The 21,564-nt window shown below is 42.4% G+C and overlaps 1 protein-coding gene and 1 long non-coding RNA gene across 2 annotated transcripts in view; one reads left to right on the plus strand and one right to left on the minus strand.

Moving 5' to 3' along the window:
• The window catches only part of LOC309379085, a 267,561-nt gene extending 250,523 nt beyond the window's left edge, over positions 1 to 17,038 (minus strand). Inside the window, exon 1 of the long non-coding RNA XR_014172358.1 lies at positions 16,990 to 17,038. This is a non-coding gene — a long non-coding RNA (uncharacterized lncRNA). The remainder of the gene's footprint in view (positions 1 to 16,989) is intronic.
• The window catches only part of SEMA3C (semaphorin 3C), a 133,416-nt gene that overhangs the window by 61,945 nt on the left and 49,907 nt on the right, over positions 1 to 21,564 (plus strand). The window contains exons 3-6 of the mRNA XM_081927717.1: positions 1,084 to 1,244; positions 7,881 to 7,943; positions 12,812 to 12,931; positions 15,729 to 15,819. Of these exons, the coding sequence (XP_081783843.1) occupies positions 1,084 to 1,244; positions 7,881 to 7,943; positions 12,812 to 12,931; positions 15,729 to 15,819 (435 nt within the window). The remainder of the gene's footprint in view (positions 1 to 1,083; positions 1,245 to 7,880; positions 7,944 to 12,811; positions 12,932 to 15,728; positions 15,820 to 21,564) is intronic.

Here is a 21,564-nt window from a genome sequence, read left to right on the forward strand (position 1 = left end):
TGCAAGTCAGAAGGTTCCCTACACCTGTCCTAATACAAATTATCCTAAGGATGCTGTCATGCTGCAGTTTGCATGGTTGGCTTGAAACAATATGTGAACAGAAACACAACTCTCCTTTGAAATTACAATTCTCTGAATTTTGTAGTGCAGTGCTTCAGTCAAATTATTTCCACAAAAATGCACATATTAGGGGGAACATGTCTATAAGAATGCCTGCTTTTGCAAAAATAACATGCACAAATTCTTTCTATTAAGGAAAATTGCTTGCAAAAATGTGTCTATTAGAAGAAATACACACTAAAATGCTGGTGGCTTATTTTGAAGTACTAAAGCTATGTTTGATGCCAGCAGTGTTGTCCTCTAGCAATATTCATAATGTTGAGTTGTAGCAGCCCGATGGTATGCAAAGTTAGACAATCTAAATATGATTCCTAGTTAGCAAGAAAATAAGAACGTAGCTCATAAATGTCTCTGTGCACACACAAACATATCTCTCTGTATGTGTTTGTGTGTGTGATTGTTCCTTTTTTAAAAAGTCAGGCATTTTTAAAAGTGAAAAAGGTATACATGAAAGAGTTAAAACCATTTTATACTGCAATCCTGTACATACTTATCTTAGAGCAAGTTCCAGAGAAGCCAGTGGAACTTACCTTTGAGTAGATATGCGCAGGGTTGGGCTGTTAAGAGACTGGGGAAAACATTTCTTTGTGACATAATAGTTCCCCAGAAAATAAGCCTCAATTGATTCTACCTAATCTATATTTTAGTTATGTTAGATGAAGTTTATTTCTGTGGGCCATAATATGCAAAGTTCTCATTGATTAATTTGATATATGATGTGCTTTAGAAGGCATAGCTGTAAATATTAATTTCCATTAAGACAACATTTGGATGAATGAATAAGGCTATTTCAGATGCTTTACTTCAGTCTAAGAATGATGCATTTAAATTCTTAAGTTGCTGAGGGTACAACTAAATCTGCATTTTTATTGGCACGCTACATCTTTTATCAAGATGTGGTTATACAAGCAAGGGAAACAAATGAATGCATCTATTAAGCTATGCTTCCTCTTTCTTTCGCAGAACTGCAGGAAACGAAGACCGCTCAGTTTTATGCTCTTTCCCACCACCCCTTAGACTACAGGATATTGGTGATGGATGAAGATCAGGACCGCATCTACGTTGGCAGCAAAGATCACATTCTGTCTTTGAATATCAATAATATAAGCCAGGACCCTCTGAGTGTAAGTCCACAAAGCGCTTTGGGAAGCTGGGATCGTTTTACTGCATGCTTCTGCTTTCAAAGAAAAGAGGAAGGAGGGTGTTTCATCATTATCCCATTGTCAGGCAACATGCCAGCTCCACGCCTGCTCAGAACAGTTGCTGCTTGTACATTAGCAGAACAATATGTTCAAACAGCATATTTAAGACAGAGCCTCATTCCCCGCCCCGCCCCCTCATTTGGGACTGTGGAGGAAAACGAATCCCTTTGACTTCCAGCACAAGAAGCTCCTGGACCTATTTGTCTGCAGTTTGGTAGGCCTGATCCACTCTGGAGAGGGAGCTCCTGTCCAAAGCTGGACAATATGTTTGCCTGATATTTAGGGTATTATTATTTTAGTGAACCTAGACTTACAACCAGTGCTTTTGACAAAATTGTCCAGTGATGGGTCAAAAATTAGAAGTAGGGGTAGCTGGCTATGTGAACACCCCACTCAGATTATTATAAGCAGAATCCAGGTGAGGACAGCCTACCCTAAACAGGTTCATCTCCTTAAGTCTACTCATACCTGACTACTGACTGCTACAAAAAAAAACTGCTACAAAACTGCTACAAAACAACAAAAAGGGACCCTAGTCTTGGGGAAAAGGGATGAGGTAGCAGCTGTTGAAGACAAGCCATGGCCAGAGAAACTGCTGCTGAGTGTGGAAAGTGAAAGCCTTTCAGAGCAGGAGGATCCCTGTGTAAGGATGTCTCTCAGCAGCAGTCTTTTCCCCCCAGGTGCACCTCATTAAAGGAGCTCTTTAGGTAAACTAGCAGGGAAACATGTCTACTGGCTTCTCAGGATGCTGCTTTGAAAAGCTCAGCTGCATCTGGGAAAAGAGTGAACCTGCAGTAAATCACACTGTGCAAGTTGGAGTTAACTCTTTATTAGCAAGAATCCGATTCGTACAGACTTGACAGACACACCTAATGAGCACAGCAGATAATGGATCAGTTGCTGAGACTGAAAGTCCCCTCATCTCGAGTGTTTTCCCCAAGCAATCAGAGACTGCACCTGCATGAAGTCAACCTATCCTTCACCCTCTTCATGCCTCTTCTGGTTCTTGGAGACCAGGGGAGTGGGGAGGTTTTCTCAGAAGGAGGGAGAGATCCATTCCTCATCCCTAGCCTGACTCATCTTTGCCTCTTGACCGCTCTCCTCCCCTGCTTCTGCCTCTGATTCTGGATTGCTCCCTGCCACAAACTCACCCAGATCACCAAGCCCTGTTACCTCTTCAGCTTCTGACACATCCTCCCAGTCTTCTCCCTCTGACCACTCATCATCTCACCATCATTCCCCAGACTCTGAGCCTTTTAACTTCCTATACAAAAAGCCCCTGGACCTTGGTGGTTCCCTCGCTGGTTCCTCCCACCATTCTTCTGTGTCCAACCAGTCCATGAAACTTGTAAGAGGCAAAAGCACATGGCCTCTTAATTGCAGTTTTCTCCCTGGGGGTGTGCAATTCCTCCCTGGAAATTTGCTCTCCAGTTCTTCCAAGTACAACCTGTGAATGCACGTTCTCCACCTTTCCAAACAAAGTTGTTACTTCTTTTACCTCTGCTTATCTTGCCATGAGAAGTAAAATGACTGGCAGAGTCCAAATAGAGGTAAACTCAATAGTATAGTGGCTGCCATGCTTTTTTTGATGGTGGCCATCTTCCACCCTTGGAAGGTGGAACATTGACCTGACATTGTCCTGAAATGACAATATCAGGAACATTTAAGGCAAAAGACAGATTGTGACTGGAAACTGCTCAGTCCCAGATCATCAGTGATGGAGAGTTAACAACGTGGTTTTAGCTAATTTAAAAGGAGTCCCAGGACAGGCAGCAGGAGTTGGATCGTTTCAGGTGGCTTGCATCCTGAGAGCAGCCCAACTATAGTTTGTGAAGATGCTGGGTCTTTTTCCTACTGCTCTTCACTGGGCTATGAAATCATATCATGGGCAGCAGAGAAAATACTCTTCCTTATTTCACAGATGCAAAACAGGGACACATTTGTGTATTTACAACACCCTATTCTTACACCAATAATTGCTGCCAAAATAGTCCCTCACTTTCTATTGCACGCTGCTGAAGGCTCTTGTCTTTGCATTAAAAAAAGGTAAAGGACCCCTGACAGTTAAGTCCAGTTGCGAACGACTCTGGGGTTGCGGCGCTCATCTTGCTTTACTGGCCAAGGGAGCCAACGTTTGTCTCCAGACAGTTTTTCCAGGTTATGTGGCCAGCATGACTAAGCCGCTTCTGGCAAAACAAGAGCAGCGCACGGAAACGCCGTTTACTTTCCCGCCGGAGCGGTACCTATTTATCTGCTTGCACTTTGACGTGCTTTCGAACTGCTAGGTTGGCAGGAGTAGGGACCGAGCAACGGGAGATCACCCCATCACGGGAATTCGAACTGCCGACCTTCCGATTGGCAAGCAAGCCCTAGGCTCAGTGGTTTAGACCACAGTGCCACCCGCCTCCCATGTCTTTGCATCACACTATATGTATTTGCTCTGCAATACCATGTCCTGCCCTGGCTTCTAAGGCAGGGAGTGTTAGTAAACTGGCAGTAGAGTTTTCTTTACTTTCTTTACTTTTAATTAACAGTGTTTAACTCCACGGTGGATCTGATTGCACATATTACAAGCTAGCTGCAAACAAATTCATCAACATGTGTTATCTGGCAATGAGGATGCCTGACGGAAATGACATTAATGGACATGCCAGCAACATTTTAAAAAGGCATCTTTAAAGTCTTCCAAAAATAGGGATTGTTTCCACAATCTACATCACCTATGATTATAAAGAAACTCTGATGCTTCCCTGAAAATATAGCAGAAACATAGAAGTTTATTTAGCAGGGGAGGGAAAATTTCAAGAAATGCTTTGGTACAGCACTCAAACTAATCCCATGGAACAAAGGAGGAGTCTTGACTTTTAAAGACAGTGTTAGCAATTATGAGCAGTTTCCTGACTTCCTAAGCACAGAAATGGTCTTTCTATAATATGCTGCTTGGCTCCTTATTCAGTCTCCTACGTTAACATGTGTTGCTTGAGGCTGTATCCTAGTATCTGGATTTTGGAACAACCACATGCAGGTCCTTACTGCACTCACTAATCCCCCTTTAACATCTCACTGGAAAAAATGTTGTCACACTGACAGTGCTAAATCGATTAAAGAAATTAGGGATTTATTTTATGTGGAATCGTCTGAGCAGAATTTGCTGAAACATCACAGAGTGAACCGGAATCCAGATAATTGCTACCCAACTTTATAGACACAGTAAATGAAGCTGTAGCTCCGTATATTATTGGCAGGATATAGCATCACCAGACATTAGACTGCTACACACTGGAATATGTCCAACAGTCATAAAGAACTGACACTTGCTCATTATTCATGGAAACTGTGCTTCTTTGCTACTCCTTTGTCTGTTTTCACATCCTATCTAACTGTTCTTTACTTAGTGTTCTTTACAACCAAGGCCATAGTTTTCATTTTTCCTTTCCCCTTCCTCTCTTTTCCCCCTTTGTGTCATGTCTTTTTAGATTTCAAGCTTGAGGGTAATGGGTGTCATCTTTTTCTTCTTCTGAAATAAATAAATAAACAACAATAAAAATCTGCCATTCTGAGGGATAAAATATATGATAGTGGTGAAGAAAATATTAAAATTGAATTTGATGAATCTCAATGGAAATATCACGCAAAGCTGTTTAAGAGTGGGAGATGCAAAGTCTCTTATCCACATCTCACAACTATTAACTCACTGGTAGCGTATTAGGTGCATTAGACAAATCAGGCTGCCTAATAGCTATTTACTTGGAAGCAAGTCCCATGTAACTTATTGGGAAATGTAGGCACTGTCCTTTTAGTATCAGCCTGATCAAGTACAGATTTTGGTATAAAGATTGCTGAGAAAGCACATGGAACCCTCAAAAAAGCATTTTTAAGGTCTCCTTCTATAGCAGGTGTGGAGAACCTCCAGATGTTGCTGCATTCTACAGCAGACATGTCATGCTGCTTATGACAATGGATTATTTACTACTTATTTGCTTTACAAATTTATAATCCAGTTCACAGCCAGTGGTTATCGAAGTGGTGTACCATAAGATAAAATACAAAAAGCCCTTTTTACAAACTTTCTTTCTTTCTTTCTTTTTATCAAATGCAAGCTTATCATGCGCATGGCATGAAGAGTTTGCCTTCTGACTGCTTGGAAATATATTTTTCTCTACTGCTTGTCTAAACTGGAGCCTGCTAGAGAGATGAACTCTCCATTGTTCTGATTTTGGGTGTGTGCTGGTTGAGGATTCTTCTGAAGCTGAGATGTTTATCTAGAAATTAACTAAAGCTCTTGGGCTCAGTTCAGCTGGAAGTTTAGTGGAGCATATTTTCTTATGTGACACCCTGTGTTATACTTTGGCATCCAAAAAGAAACTCTTCGACATCAGCCTCATTTTGAAGCATTTTTGCACATAGTTGATCTAGACTTTGAAAGAAATGAGCAGCGTCCATGTTAAAAACAACAATGACAACAACCAAACTTTGTGCAATCATTTTAAACATATTTATGTCTCATTATTCTCATTCGCCTTCAGTTCCACTCCTAACAACACCAAAGGTCAGAGGGCAACTTTATATTTTTCTGGGATTCTCAATGTGGGAGGTCAGCTTCCCTGAGGAGCTTTAGGCATTTTCAAGGGAGGTCCAAGCTGTTCCATTGCTTCAATCAGCTTACTTTTCATGTCTATCTTAAAAGGCAGGAAACAGAACACCCAAAAGACATCCTTACAGTCAGTGTGATATGGACAGAAGGTCCCCATTGCAGTTGGAGAGATAAATAGAAGAGATACCATCATTCCCTCTGTTTCTGACATACACGTTGTAGCCAAAACGGCATTTGCACACCACACATAGGAGGTAACTTCCATCTAGCTTGGGCCAGTCACAGCCTCTTAACTTACCTCACAGGGTTGTTGTAGGGATTAACAGAGGAGGGAGGTGAACCATGTACTTTTCTGGAGAGGCCAGCCAGATGGAGATGTCCATCACCACATGGTTGCAATTGGACCCGCTCCAGTCACGAAACGTGCCTGGCGCCTGGGGTATTTTGAAAATAGGTCTCAACTGATGAAAGGAGTGGGGAGCACAGAAAATTGGCTGCTGGGCGTGAAATGGAGTGGCTAGAATCCTAACAGCAGCACTCCTCATGTGACATACTTGTGAGCTTTGTGCTTTTGAAGGGTGCTTGATCTGAAAACCCTTAAAGCAGGGATGGCCAAACTTGGCCTTCCAGCTGTTTTTGGACTACAACTCCCATCATCCCTAGCTAACAGGACCAGTGGTCAGGGATGATGGGAATTGTAGTCCCAAAACAGCTGGAGGACTGAGTTCAGCCATCACTGCTGTAAAGGTTCTTGCCAACCCATCTAGTCTTTATCTCTCATTTTATTTGATTAACATTTTTATGCTGCAGAGCATAGATATCCTGACCTAGTTCCCAAATCTAATCACTACTTTGACTTCCCCACAGATGTTTTGGCTAGGCAGAATGTTCTGATGAGGCAGAACTTTGACTGGGCACAGCTTTTGTGCTTTAGGTCACATTTGTTGGAACCAAGATATAGCTTCTTACTACATTCTGAAAAACTCCAGAAAGCTGATAAAAATTCTTGTTAGTTTCCCTTGAAATCCCTGCAGACGTTTCAACTCGGAAGGATCTTCCAATGTACTTCAGATTTTTTTTGATAGGTGAAATTGAGTGGCACAGTCCACAATCTTTCCTACACCCAAGGAGGCTTGCGATAGACTGGTTCATTCACTTACCCAGTTAGAACAACCCCATTGTCCTATGGTGGAAGGACCTTATAGGCACTGTGTGAGCTTATACATCTTGAAATGGAGAGCTTGTGTTCTGAATGTGTGTGCCAAATTTCATTCTACTGTCTCAGTGGATACTATGTTACAGAGCAAGAAATGAGAAGCCAAAAATTGTGCATGCATAGTTTTCATTCACACATTTTCACCCAACCCTTGAATGATGGGGAAAGGTACCCAGGTCACATGGTGCCTTATGCAAATGGTGGGGGAAGGTGTGTGCCACCCCCTCCACCCCAATCAACAATTCATATTTGGGTGGGGATGTGAACTGGCCCCACGCTACAATTTGGGATCCCTTCATCCTTGCTGCACTCAGGTTAACAAATGTTAGGGCAGTCATCTGCCCAATAGGTGTCTTCCTCATGGCAGAGATTTGCAAGTCCTGCACCACCTTCAGATGACAAACCCATTAGCTTCAAAAGTTCTACTTTCTGGAAGGCTGTAACGTACGCCAGCTTGTAACTGAAACGATCTATTTGGGATGCATTTTATCAGTTGTTACTGAACTAACGCAACATTGTGGGAGGCTTGCTTGCTCAGAGTTTCTCTGAGCAAGAAAAACTTGGATAAAATACTTTCCCCAGCAACACAGGTCTGTGAAAATATTGATCTTGCGAGTTTAGGCATGCCTTGCAGGCAGTGTGGTAGTTTGAACAAGGTGGAAATGATAAATTTCCCCAACCCCTTTAAATGCGCATTAAATATTATGTAATTCATATTTGTATATGTATGTATTTTCTTTCCACACAGATATTCTGGCCAGCATCAACAACCAAAGTTGATGAGTGCAAAATGGCTGGCAAAGATCCTACAGTAAGTATTCTCCCCCCTTTTTAATTAAATGTTTGGCTACCGAGAAAGAGCGCCTTGGGTGCAGCCAAAAGCGTAGCGGAAGAGGTGTGTTTTCGTTGAATACTCTGCAGGCTGAAACAGTCATGCAAAATTCTGAAACAAGCAAGATATTGACACAGCCTGATGTCTGGAAAAATGAGCACATTGCTTATGTTCAGGACATTTTTTCCCCTTTTAAAAAAGGAAACCCATTTCTTGCTTACCTTGTTGCTAGTGATGGATATCATTAATAAGACTTGCTCTGCGTATCTCCTAGAGAATATATTGCAGACTGTTGAGCTAATGCTAATGTAAGTGCCTGGACAGACTCCCAGATGGTACAGGCAGCCTTTTGTATGGAAAAAAATAATAATCCCTGTACATTCCAACAGCACTTACTGCTTGATCATAAAGACCCTTTTATTGGTTTTATAAAGCAACATTTTGAACAGATGCCTGAAAAAAAGCAGAACTTCCTTAACGCAGGTAAATGTGGCACGACTGTTACTGGAGTCAAAGCAAGAATGCTGCACGAGAACCATCTGCTGAGCCAATTACCTCTTCCAAATCTTGCTCAAGTGATTCTTGCTCAAACGAACAAACCACTCCTTTAATTGTTATGAGCTTAATAACTTGTACATCACCTGAGGCAATACTTGGGAAAAGGCACTTGGAAATTATATTAGTAGCAGCTATAACAATAAATGATTTCAGTGTGCCAAGTGCAAGTAGGGTGGCCAGTTTTACAGAGGGCAGTTCTCGATCTGAAGCTGTCCTCTATCTGAGAGACTGCTCTGACAAAGAAAGAACTCTAAGGAGGCCGTCTGGCTCAAAGATAAGGAACCCTAAGAAAATAACTCCTGCCCATTGATATTAGCCAGGCACCTTCACGGTGCTGCTTTCAACACTTGCCCAAAACTTATTTGTTCAAGCAAGCCTACCCAGGCATGAAAATTTTACCTGGATTTTTAAGCGTTATCTTATTATGTATATTTTGAAACTTTTGGTTTTGTATACATTTTTGAGAGAGGAAATAGGCTAACAGTTTTAAATATCAGCAATTTTAATTTATTTATATTGTAGGTAGATCTCATAGGTTTTGATGATAGAGTGGTACAAAGATTTTATTAAATGAATTAAAAATTATGCAGTGGCTCCCCATCTGTGGAATGCTCTCCCTAGGGAGTCTCACCTGGTGCCTTCATTACAGACCCTTAGGCACCAGGTGAAAACGTTTCTCTTCAGCCAGGCATTCTGCTGGTTAACATTCTATGGCTTTTAAAATGTGTTTGTAAGAGGGGAATTATTGGTTTGCTTTTGTTTCATTGTGTATTTTGTATTCTCATTTTCTATCTTTCTGTTGTGAAATACCCAGGGATCTTTGGATGAAAGGTGGTATACAAATTTAATTAATAATTTAAATAAATATGTAAATATATAAATGGAGAACAGGGGCCATGAAGTTGCAAATCTACAGCAGCAATCACAGCTGCCTTTAGATGACTACTAAAAGTTGTCCACCTGAGAAGACATTTGAAGTTCTTGACTGAATGGGACTTTTGATCCCTCTCATAGTCTTTTACTATTCCTCTTGGAGTGGTCCAACTTATTTTATCTGTTGATACAGTTTTCCATGGATTGGATTGTTGTTTTTATATTTTGTAAGTTATCTAGAGGACTGTTTTGGTGCTAAAGGATGGACTTAGAAATAGGTAAATGGTAAAGGGACCCCTGGGGACGCAGGTGGCGCTGTGGGTTAAAGCCTCAGCGCCTAGGACTTGCCGATCGAAAGGTTGGCGGTTCGAATCCCTGCGGCGGGGTGCGCTCCCGCTGCTCGGTCCCAGCGCCTGCCAACCTAGCAGTTCGAAAGCACCTCCGGGTGCAAGTAGATAAATAGGGACCGCTTACCAGCGGGAAGGTAAACGGCGTTTCCGTGTGCGGCTCTGGCTCGCCAGAGCAGCGATGTCACGCTGGCCACGTGACCCGGAAGTGTCTCCGGACAGCGCTGGCCCCTGGCCTCTTAAGTGAGATGGGCGCACAACCCCAGAGTCTGTCAAGACTGGCCCGTACGGGCAGGGGTACCTTTACCTTTTAAAGGGACCCCTGACTGTTAGGTCCAGTCGCAGATGACTCTGGGGTTGCGGCGCTCATCTCGCTTTATTGGCCGAGGGAGCCGGCATACAGCTTCCAGGTCATGTGGCCAGCATGACTAAGCCGCTTCTGCCGAACCAGAGCAGTGCATGGAAACGCCGTTTACCTTCCCGCCGGGGTGGTTCCTATTTATCTACTTGCACTTTGACGTGCTTTCAAACTGCTAGGTTGCAGGAGCTGGGACCGAGCAACGGGAGCTCACCCCGTCACGGGGATTCAAACTGCCAACCTTCTGATCAACATGTTCTAGGCTCAGTGGTTTAGACCACAGCACCACCTGCGTCTTATTTATTGCTTAGAAATAGTAATAAATAAATTCCACTTCATTGGTCAAAGTTTTCTAGCCCCCAAATAAATAATTGTTTGTGATGCATCTAGGTGGCAGCTCAGAAAGGGCTTCTATGTTGATCCATTAAATATATCTAGCTGTTGTATCAGGTCTTTTTCCCCACCAGCATTTGAATAAGGTGCACAATTTCTAATCTTAATTAAATAATAGCATATTATGCTATGTTCTAATAAGGATTCATTTGGTTGTGGACTTGTAATTAAAAGGAGTATACGGCAAATACTTTTTCCATTTTGATCTTATCTTGATCCACACTTCTCAAGGGAAGAAAATATTGGATCTGCAGAGCATAATGGAGCGTAGCATTTTCCATTAAAATGTCACCAGTAATGGATTCAAGTGATTTCTGTTTAATTAAATTAGCGTTGAAAATGTTAGCATGGTGTCTGCTTCCCTTCCCAGATGACTATAACAGTCTAATACATCATATATACCAAGCTCCAGTATTTCCCCATACTCTGCAAAATGCAATGTACTTTATATATTAAGAATGTTTATTTGAATCTAGTGGTGTGCTGTATGTCATTAATGAAGTCAGTATTCAAGGGAGAGCAATATGTGGCTGAATTTTGCATGAGACTTGGGCTGCATTTCTGTACACACTTTCCCAGAAGTAAGAATCACTGGGGGTCAATGATGCAAACTTCTGGGAGGCTAAGTTGCACTTCTACAAAGAGGATTCTATGTGCATCTAGCAGGGAGACTGGCAGCAGGGTGCCAAAGAACAGTGGATATGTTTTTGTTTAGTTTTTTTTAACAACTTGTAAAGTTAAAGCTTTCTTTTAATTTAAAATAAGATCCTTCACCGCCCTTTGGTGTTCTCCAGGCAGCCTTCGGACTTCCATGCTTCACAGAATACCCTTAGAAGATGTCCTAATGGACATTTGTCTGTGGACATTCCAGGATGCATGAGATGCTGAGGAGCAACAGAGATTAGCTGGAAGGTTTTTTTAAAATAAAAAAGCCAAAGGGAAGCCAAATGGGACAGAACAGACCTATGAGGGAGGGCCAACAAAATTATAATTGAATTTGCTTAACTAATGTAGAATGGAACATGAATGTGATGCTCTGACAACTGGCATACGGGCCCACTCATGGGTCCTCCATAGCATCACATCTGGAAAGGAAACATCTGTGTACTAAGGCACATTTCAGGCTCCTGAAAGGTAGAATGAGGAAGAATGTGAAAGTATAGCAGGAAGGAAAGAGATCAGAACTTGGATCAGTCAACTACTGGTTTACAGTTTTTCCCTATGAGTGTGGCTTTGAAAACCTTGCCACATGTTGAAAATGTGGCTAAATATTTCATGTTTACTGGGGCCTATGCTACAAGCATGCCAGGCTTTCGATACTGGAGGGTGGGGTGGGGTTGGCTCTGTCTGGACAAGAAAGGACTACTAACATGTTGCTGACACTTCCAGCCTCAAAGTGATAGCAAGAGCCAAAAAGGGAAAAGGAGAGGTCTTGTTTTGTTTTGCTTTAAGTTCTTCAGGGGCTATCTCAGCCAGTGCTTTCATTTATGATGTGCATGTATACCAATTCTCAACTGTAATGGTTCTTCTGGTAAGTCCTCATGTACAAGTATAGCTGTCAACGAGTTGGACTCGGTTACCACAGATAGGAACGTTGTATGGAAACTGTCAGTGTCCAGATCCTGATCTACAGGTGGCGCTGAGAATCTTGTGGCTCCTTAGCCACAGGGTTAGCCAATCTTGTGCCACCTAGTATGCCAAGTCAAGTCCATAATCTGGGAGGCATCTGTTAGAGCACCTAAGGTAGTGTGGTTCCTGTCTATGGTACTGGGGAGCAAGTAGTGTAGGTTGGTCCATTAGGACAAATGGGGCACTGCCCCACCAACGTGAGGCTGCCTTCAGCCACCCTCCACCTGCCTGCCTTATTACTAACAAGCAGTCCAGAGGGTGGCGCTGTCCTTCAGGTTCCTCCTCTGTAGTCTCAGTGATGCCACTTGTGGAATTCAGCAGGGAGGAGGACAGGGGCAAAATTAGAGTTGGTTGGTTCTGTCTGCCATTGGCTCTGGCTCCACCTGCTGGTGGGCTCCCGAATGTTTCACCCATCAGTCCCAGTCAGGGCTGCCAACTTGAATAAAATATTGTGGGAGCCCAGGTAAGCACCACCCCGCATAATCGATCACATGATGCAGCACATGCACGCCATCTGAACGGGAATGTCCATCGACTTTGTGGGGGCCCAGCCCCCTCAAATATTTTTTGTGGGGGGTTGAAGCCCCCACAGCCCCTGGAAGTTGGCTCCTATGGTCCCAATGGAAATCAGTCACCTCTGGTAGCAGATTTACAACCCCCTTTTGTTTGTTTTCTTGTTCCCTCTGCAGCACGGTTGCGGCAACTTTGTTCGTGTGATACAGACATTCAACCGCACCCATTTATATGTTTGTGGAAGTGGCGCATTTAGCCCTGTGTGTGCATATCTCAACAGAGGGCGAAGGGCAGAGGTACGTATGCCAGTCAAGTAGTGGTGCGTGAGTTCGCTGGGTGGAAGACTGCCTCGTGCTGCTCTGCGGTGGTTTCACTGCCCCTCTTTTTGTCAGCAGCACAGTGTGATGCAGCAAGACTTGCCCAGTTGCTTTGGCACTGAGCTGTGAGCTCCCCCCCCCCCATGCCTGCAAATACTTTCACCCCTTTCTCAACACCTCTGTTAAAAATTGCCGAAAAGACGGAGGGGCGCTTCGCACTGGGTGACGAAAGGCATCGCATTTCTCCCTCCCCATCGCAGCTTGAAACGAATGTGAGAGGAATCTTGCCCCATTTTTAAAGGAACCTTCAATTTATTCTTCAACAAGCTTGCACCCAGCAGACACTTTTTGCTGGCGTAATTAATTTACAATCAAATGCAAGATTTCGCAGAGAGGAGGAAATAGTGGTGCTCTTAAGTGGCAAAATATAGATACGCATCTTGAGCGTACTGGAATTGGGCTTCAGCACGCCTGTCTCCTGAGCTGCATGCCTGTGATCCATTGATTAAATAAACCGCTGCCTCAGACGTCTGGAGTCTGTTAGGCACTGGACTGTTAGGCCTTCTACTTTCCTTGCTGGGATGGTGACGGCCAACAACAGCAAAGCCGCTTGGAGTATCGGGGTTTAATGTGAGCCTCCCCCCCCCCTTGCATGTATGGGCCTAATTAGCAGAACAGAGGGGATTTATTTTTAGCAAGACTAGTGAGAAAATTGCACTGCTTATCAGCAAGTAATGCCATCGTTTTTCATAGGTGAAAGGCTGTTTTTCCAGGTGAAAAGGGAGAGAAAGAAAAAGAGGCTGAAAAGCAATTTGTTTTGCTTTATCTGCAGAGCTAGAATCTCTCCTAACGCTATAACACTGGCAACTTTTTTTTCCACTGAAGGCCACCTTTTCCTTGAGGATAATCTGTCTGGGGAAGGGACATGCCAGCAATGGCAGGATCAGAGCCAGCAATGGGCAGAGCCCCTTCCTTTTCTCTCTCTTTCTCCCACACCCCCTTTCTCTCTCTGTCACCCCTTTTCAGCCGCTTCCTCTTTCTCCTACCCACCTCCCTTCATCACCTGCATGAAACTGGACTGAGAGCCCACCTTGCCATAACTAGGGATGGGGAAGCAATTTGATGCAGTATACACAGAAAGCCGAATTGATCAAATGTGCATTTTCCAAAACAAAATGCATAGGTACCCTTCGCACTTATCCAAATTTTTGTGATGCAGCTTTCCAACCAAAGTTTGCAAAAAAAACACATGTCCTAGGGGAAAGGGTGCACAGAAAGGAAGCCTTTAGCAGACAATAGCAGTGCTTGCAAAAATGTGTACATTTGTGAAAACTGCATATAAATATGTCTTTCTTTGGGGAAATTTACACTAAAATGCTGCTGTATTTTCATGGAGATTAAAAAAACACACACACAAATTGCTGCCCAATGTGGAGAATTGTGTATAGGATTGGGAAACTAAGAAAGGGGAGAAAAAAATTGCCAGATTCTTCCATTCCTAGCCATAACACATGTCTCTGCATGGCAGCTGGCACTGAACATCTAACCATCAAAGGTGGGCTAGAGAAGGCTAGGCCTTATTATTTTTGCCTCATTCATATCACATTATTGTGACCAAGGATTCAGCTCCAGTAGCAGGTGCATTTGCTGTGTTTACAACGGTGTTGCCTGCAGGGAACACATAAATGATTGATTGGTAGGTTGGTCATTGATTTTCACAGCTTCCTACAAGACTCCTCAATAGACTTTTACTGGCAGTATATCATTTTAGGACTCACAGAGCTAGCCTGTGCTGTAAAGTTTGAACCAGGCTGACAGAATTCAGAGTGGGTACCAATTCTGTCTTCCAATCCAAGTCTTTCTGGGTCCAAGCTCTAGTTTTTTTTAGACCTTTGATATAATTATCACCATTGCCCCTATGTTGTTGGACTACAACTCCCATCAGGTGCAGCCAAGATGGCCACTAATGTGGGATGATAGGAGCTGGAGTCTGAGAGGCTCTGAAGGGCCATAGGCTCTCCAGCCCTTGCCTATAGTCACATGACTGTGCAGAACATGTGGCGATTGTGAAACACAGTCACTCTGTGAAATGGAATGGGAGCCTGGATGTGGAACAGCTCTTAGTACTGGAGACTGAGGAATCTCAGTCTGGGAATCCTGAAAATAAGTGTTTCATCTATGCAAATAAATAAATGGTTGTGTGTGACTGATAATTTCATTTGGTCCACATTTTAAAGCAAACTGAATTAATTTTATGGAGGAAATGCATGTAAAAGTGAATGAAAAGCATACAAAGTGTATATTTTAGGGGAAAGTGTGGATTTTTCATGTAGTTAAAAATATATAAACAGAAAACAGGATGGGATGGACTTACTAACGGATGCATTTGAAACTGACACAGAACGGAAATAAGCTTACTTGTCCATTCTTAATTGAAAGTGGACCTAAATGAAGAGGTCCGTTAGATCAGGCAAAATTCCACAGAAAAGTGGAGAACCATTCCTTCCTTAATTTTGGTTTCAATATTCAGCTTTAGCCACAGAATCAAATGAAAATTCAGGATAACAAGCACCAATTGCACAGGGGTTGCTGTATGCTGCAATAAATGTTTTAGCCTTTAAGATGCCACAAGACCTGTTGTTGTTTCAGGCACTATTTTTGCAGGTCTTATGGTAGTCGTTAACTGCTTTTCCGCACAGTACACCACCCAAGCCAGGCATTTTAAAATTAACCTTCAACTGTTCCCTACCAATTGCATGTTATTTCTCTGTTACAGGAGCAAGTTTTCAAGATCGATTCCAAATGTGAATCTGGGAAGGGCCGCTGCTCTTTCAACCCTAATGTGAATACCGTCTCTGTTATGATCAGTAAGTGAAAACAACTAGGGTTTCTTGGGGCTTAAATCATTAGGTGCCGAGAGTGAAATGAGAGGGTGTTGTAAACAAATTGAGCCACAGGGTAAGAGGAGAAACTGGAAAAAATGATCTGTCAGTGACTGTTTAGTTCTAGTGAATCTTTCCTCAGTTAAGGGAATTGGACTACAGGCCACTTCCAGCAACATGTTTCCATTATTTTAGGCTGAATTCCATGTAAAAGTGATTGCTGAGTTCAGGAAATATGTTAGAGATCTTCAGCTGTCTATTGGAGCAGATAATATGTGGGTCCAAAGGCACTTTAGTGTAATTTGAGGGTGGGGGGAAACAAGATTGCCTTGCGTAATTTTTCCAACCTTAATGTTTATAAAAGAATATTTGATTTAGTTTAATAAAGTAAGGAAAGAGACGTGACTAGGTTTTAGTGGTTGCAGTAGATTTTGAGAGATTGATTTTAGAATTGTAGGAAAATGTATTGCTAGGAAAGAGTGGATTAACTTAGTTCCAATGCAAAAAAAGCTCAATGTTGTCCTTTTTTGCAGGCAGATTTTTTGATAATGAAAAATCCCACAAAATCAATGCAGTTGTTTTTTTTAAGTGCTTGAAAGGTAGACCAATGACTGCCCTTTTCTTTCTCTAACATTTTGCGGCTGCTTAGAACACCAGTGCCTCCTCTGGGGCCATGTAGTAAAATACCTGGTTCAAAATGCAGCCCCTTCCTGGAGATTGCATGGCGAAAAAGATGAGTGCTCCCAATTCCTTATAGGGGCATGCATCTTACCCCATACAATATCCATGATACCTTTGCAAGACATTGTATGGAAAAAAAGGTGGTTGCCCCCTTAGGCATTCAAGCACTTGCCTGGTAGCCATAGGAAGCATGGAGGTGAATGCATAAAATTCCATGCTCACATGGAAGTGGGCTGTTGGCTGAATGGTGGATGTCTCTTTTCTGAGCACAGTACAGACCCAAATGGGCTTTTGCACACACTCATCATAGAAATACAGAGGGAGGACAGAGCTCTTCCAGTCACCAGCATGCCAGTAACATTAATTTCAGCTCAAGTTCATCCCTTCCAAAAAGGAACTAATTCACAGTTCAGTTCACAACGTCCATAGCAGGCATAGGCAGACTCAGCCCTCCAGATGTTTGGGGACTACAACTCCCATCATCCCTAGCTAACAGGACCAGTGGTCAGTGATGATGGGAGTTATAGTCCCAAAACATCTGGAGGGCTGAGTTTGCCTATCCATAGCATTTCCCCCCAGCCCTCTGAATTCTACAGAATTCTGCTCTGCTAAAGTATAAAATATACTTAAGAAGGCTGAGAAAATATCAAAACACACATATAGTGTAACATAAGCACTTGCTATATTTATTCTTCCTAATAATTGTGATACTTAAACTTAAACAGCAATCCAACTTTTAAGATCAGTAAAAATTGTCAGTGCAATGGCCACAGAGTTTAATTTAATGAAACCCTTATATGTTCATAAATTATTGCACTAAAATTTAAGTTAAAATGAATTGAACCTTGCCCCATGTTCCTCTGCAAAATGAACTTAATTCACATTCAGGTTTATTGAGTGAGTGAATTTATATCCCACCCTTCCTCCCAAAGGAATTTCCCCCAGATTTTCTTCTGCTGCAAATACTCTATACACAGATGCTATTAGCCTGATGGCCTTTGTTACCTGTTGACAGCATGTCAACTCTAAGTTTAAAAGCACCTAACAGCACATGGCTTTTGCAGCTTGAGATGGCTGGCCTGCCATATATGGCCTGGGGATCATGACGTTGGTTAAATCTGCTACACATTAAAAGTTTCATGGTGAATCCAAGGCTCCTGAATTCAAGCGTTCAGCAATTCCTCCTCTGTTCCCAGCTGTCTTCCTCTGCTTCCAACTGTACCCTATTATAAAGCTGAGGTATAAATCTTTTGGTCCAAACCACAGTAAGTCCTATTCTGCTATAAAGATTATCATATTTATTGTGACAGATTTACTGAGACACCGGGATCGTCTTGGAGTAGAGCCCACTTCGTCAGTTCCATCACACTTTATCAGATGCTGGAACTGGAGCAAGTTCTACTGGCTCATCAATGCTGGTTCATTTGAGCTCCATTCAGATGTTCACTTAAAATTGTATGGCTCAAAAGTGGGGAGGGTATGCAGGTCCTGACGCCAATGTTCCCTGTGTGCCCTGAGTTCCAGACCTTCCTGTGTTGAGATCAGGAACCTTGACAAACATGCTTATAATCCCTCTTGAGACACAAGAAGGCCTGAAAGTGGAGCAGACATGGGCAGCAATGGGTGGGGCTTTCAGGCATGTCCCTCCCGCCTCCCCATTTTTCACCCATATGCTTTCAGTCAAACTAGGGCTTTCTTTCTTTCAATGTTACATACCTTGCTTTTGTACTAGAGTGCAGAGCAGCTGATCAAAGGCCCCAGGACGAGTTAGTCTATGAAAAGAAATGTTCCCAATAAAATTGGTCCATTTGCCGTGTGACCTCATCCCTCACTGATTTCCCAAGAAAGAAATGATAGGAATTTTGTTTTGGGATGAAAGATAAGCTTTGAGGCATAATGGACCTCTCTGGAGGTTGGATAATATCTTGAATTTATTTGTTGCATCCAAATGATCATATAAACAGGTGTGTTTGTGTGTAATCTTTTCCCCTTTGCCTGTTCACAGTTCTCAAGTTATCATCAGAGCTGTGTTAGTTGCCTGGCTGGAAATGGGTGTGTACTTATTCCCACAGCAGTATTGCCTACACATGATTTTCAATTAGGGATGGGCAGAACTGTAAATTGCCGTTTCTCTTCCTTGCTCATTTTTTTCCTGTCTTGTGTTCAGTTCTCCATGTTTACATATCAGCTTGCCATTTTTTTAAAGTCCTCATGCAGATTCATCAGCCTTTTAGTGTGAATTTCTGCCCAAAGTACACACTTTCACCAAGGGATTTCTCTTGGTGTAGTGCATTTTTTTGGCATGTGACTTTAACCAGCATATACATTTTTGTGTGCATCATTTGGCTGGAGAACTGCATTGCAAAATTTGGCGCTGCAAATCTTCAGTTCTAGCTTTTTCTTCAGTTCACCTGTTGTTTCAGAAAGTGCAATTTAGGTAGCTGTGCCTTTAAATGTGAGCTGAATCAAATTTCCTCCCCATCCCTATGAATGTATCAGCAGCAACTTTCTCTACTATGGATGCAAAGAGTTGCACTGTCTTCAGCAGGGGGCAGGAAGAACCTTTGATTCAAAAGTCTAGGATCATGACTCTGTATCTAATCCCACCGTCCCTAAGCCAGCAGCACAGCACGCCGGCGTTCCTAGCCAAAGGAGAAAGCCATCGTTGTCCGGATTTCAGTTTCTCCTGGACAAAGCAAAGAATGCCATTGACCTTAGCATACGGTTTTTGTCCTTCGTAGCAACTGAAAACAAACTGCAGAGGCTGTTTAGCTCTGTGATTTCAGTGTTGCATGTCTTGTAGCTTTAGGCCTTCTGCTCACACCAAGATCAACAGGCGTTTGGCAGCGGGAAGAGGATCATTTGTTTGACCTCTGCACTGGGTTGCCAGATGAATATTTCAAAAAAGAAAGGAAAAGGGGGGGGGGGATACTGTAGAGTGGCAGCTCCTACTATTCCTAGGAGTTTAAAAACAACAACAGTAGCACTCTGAAATATGTACATTTATTCTAATGAAGAAATAGGGATTCACTGGTGGTCAACTGAATTTTTTTTAATGAAACCCTAAAAGTTCACTGGGAACGGGATAAATAATGAAAGTTGTGTTAAAATCAGTCATAGCCAAATGCAAACACATCAACATGATTTTAAATACAAGTTATAATTTTGCATCTTGAACAGCTAAACCTTTTCAACATATATATCAGTACGTACAGTCTGGTGCAAATATAATGCTGGCTTCCTGCAAACCATGGTTTACCATAACATGTAACTTCTCCTCCTCCTCCTCCTCTGGTCTCCTTTCCTTTACTGGTGTAGAGTAATATGTGCACCATTGGTAACCATGGTTAACTAACCGGTTGTCCTCATATCCATATTCAAACTATGGTTTTAAATACTAGTTTATGGTTTGTTTTCTATCTTTTTGGCAATGAAAAAAACCCAAAAACTTAATTGTGTGTTCTTTCAGGTATGCATTGGAGAGAAGCAATACCAAAGTGTGTGAGCTGGTTACTGCACTCACTAAGACAAATTGTTTGGGGGAATTTAACAATTAAGCCAAAAGGAAGTGGAGCTGACAGATATTATTGGTGCCTGATTAGACAAGTAGGCTCTTGGAATGTTTAAGACATAACTAATAAAGCTGGTATGCAGTGGGATTAAGAATAGCACCGTTCTTTTCCAGTGTTTAATTTTTTATATTAAAAAACTGGATCAGTGATAAACATAAGAGCTTTGTGAGAACTACGGTATAAAGCTGAGCTGTAACAGGCAATCCTGTAGGAAATCAATGACAGGAAAATATGGGGTAATTGTGTTTGCAGTGGAAAGGTTAATTAAAATGTGTTTCAGATTTATATAGCCTTTTTTCAGTGCAGACAAAACACTGGCAAACTATGGTGTACAAATCAGGAACCAGCTTCAGGAACGTACAATACCTCCCCTTCTTTCCTTCCTTCCTTCCTTCCTTCCTTCCTTCCTTCCTTCCTTCCACCCATCCATTTAGGGTACATTTTCTTTTCCTTCCTTCCTTCCTCTCTGGCTGAACTCCCATCATGCCCAGCAGCTGTGGCCAATGGCCAGGGATGATGGGAACTGTGTTTCAGCAATATCTGGCAAGCCAAAGGTTCCTTGCCCCTGTTTTAATCGAAAAAGCAGTTTGACAATGGAACCATTTACTTGGGTGGCATAGTCTCTCACTTGCTAGAGGTCTTCAGGCAGAGACTGAACAGCCATCGGTTGGGAATGTTATCCCTATAGATCTCCTACATCAAGGAGGAGTGTGCATTATCAGACCTAAAAGTCCTTCTCCATATCTGTGGTTTTATTTTATTTTATAATAATTTGATTAGTTTTCAATTACAATCCAGTAATAGCCTCATTATAACAATACCAATTTATGATACAGTTATTAATACCACTAGTTCAAATGCCGCCATATCTGTGGTTTTAAGACAGCTTGGAAACTTTTACTGGAATATCACCTGGAGCTAGTAGCTGTCTAACAGGAGCAGAAGCATTTCAATGGTGCATCTCTGCTATGGAGCTGCCTTCACAACAAGAACTGGCAGGCCAATTCAGATAACTAATTGGCAAATATTCTGCAGCTATTGAGTTTGCTGACATTAGTATGCTGCTGCTGCTGCTGCCTCCCTGTATATTAACTAGTCCTACTAAATTGAAATGTTTCATCCCACTTACTGTGGCTTTTAGGCTTTTGTTTTTTTATAAGCCACTTTTAGGCTTTTATGGGGAAAAGAGGCAGGGCATTGACTTACATTTAAATAAATAAATGCCTGGCTATAAAGCTAGCCTGTGATTAAATCTGATTAAAGTGTGATGGGATATGTACTGAAGAGGAAAGGGAGCATTATTCCCAATACGGGTTCATGGTTGCAAACCGTAGTTTACAGAGATCCAGTATTACATCTACAGAAGGCACTGGTAAGCGTCTGAGTTATTTGAACTCAGGCTCTATGCCAGGGGCAGCCAGATGTTGTTGTGAGTGACCTTGAGATATTGTTGGACCCTGTCATCCATGGCCATTGG

The sequence above is a fragment of the Podarcis melisellensis genome, assembly GCF_964234715.1.
Source record: "Podarcis melisellensis genome assembly, chromosome: 10".
In the NCBI taxonomy this organism is placed as follows: domain Eukaryota; kingdom Metazoa; phylum Chordata; class Lepidosauria; order Squamata; family Lacertidae; genus Podarcis; species Podarcis melisellensis.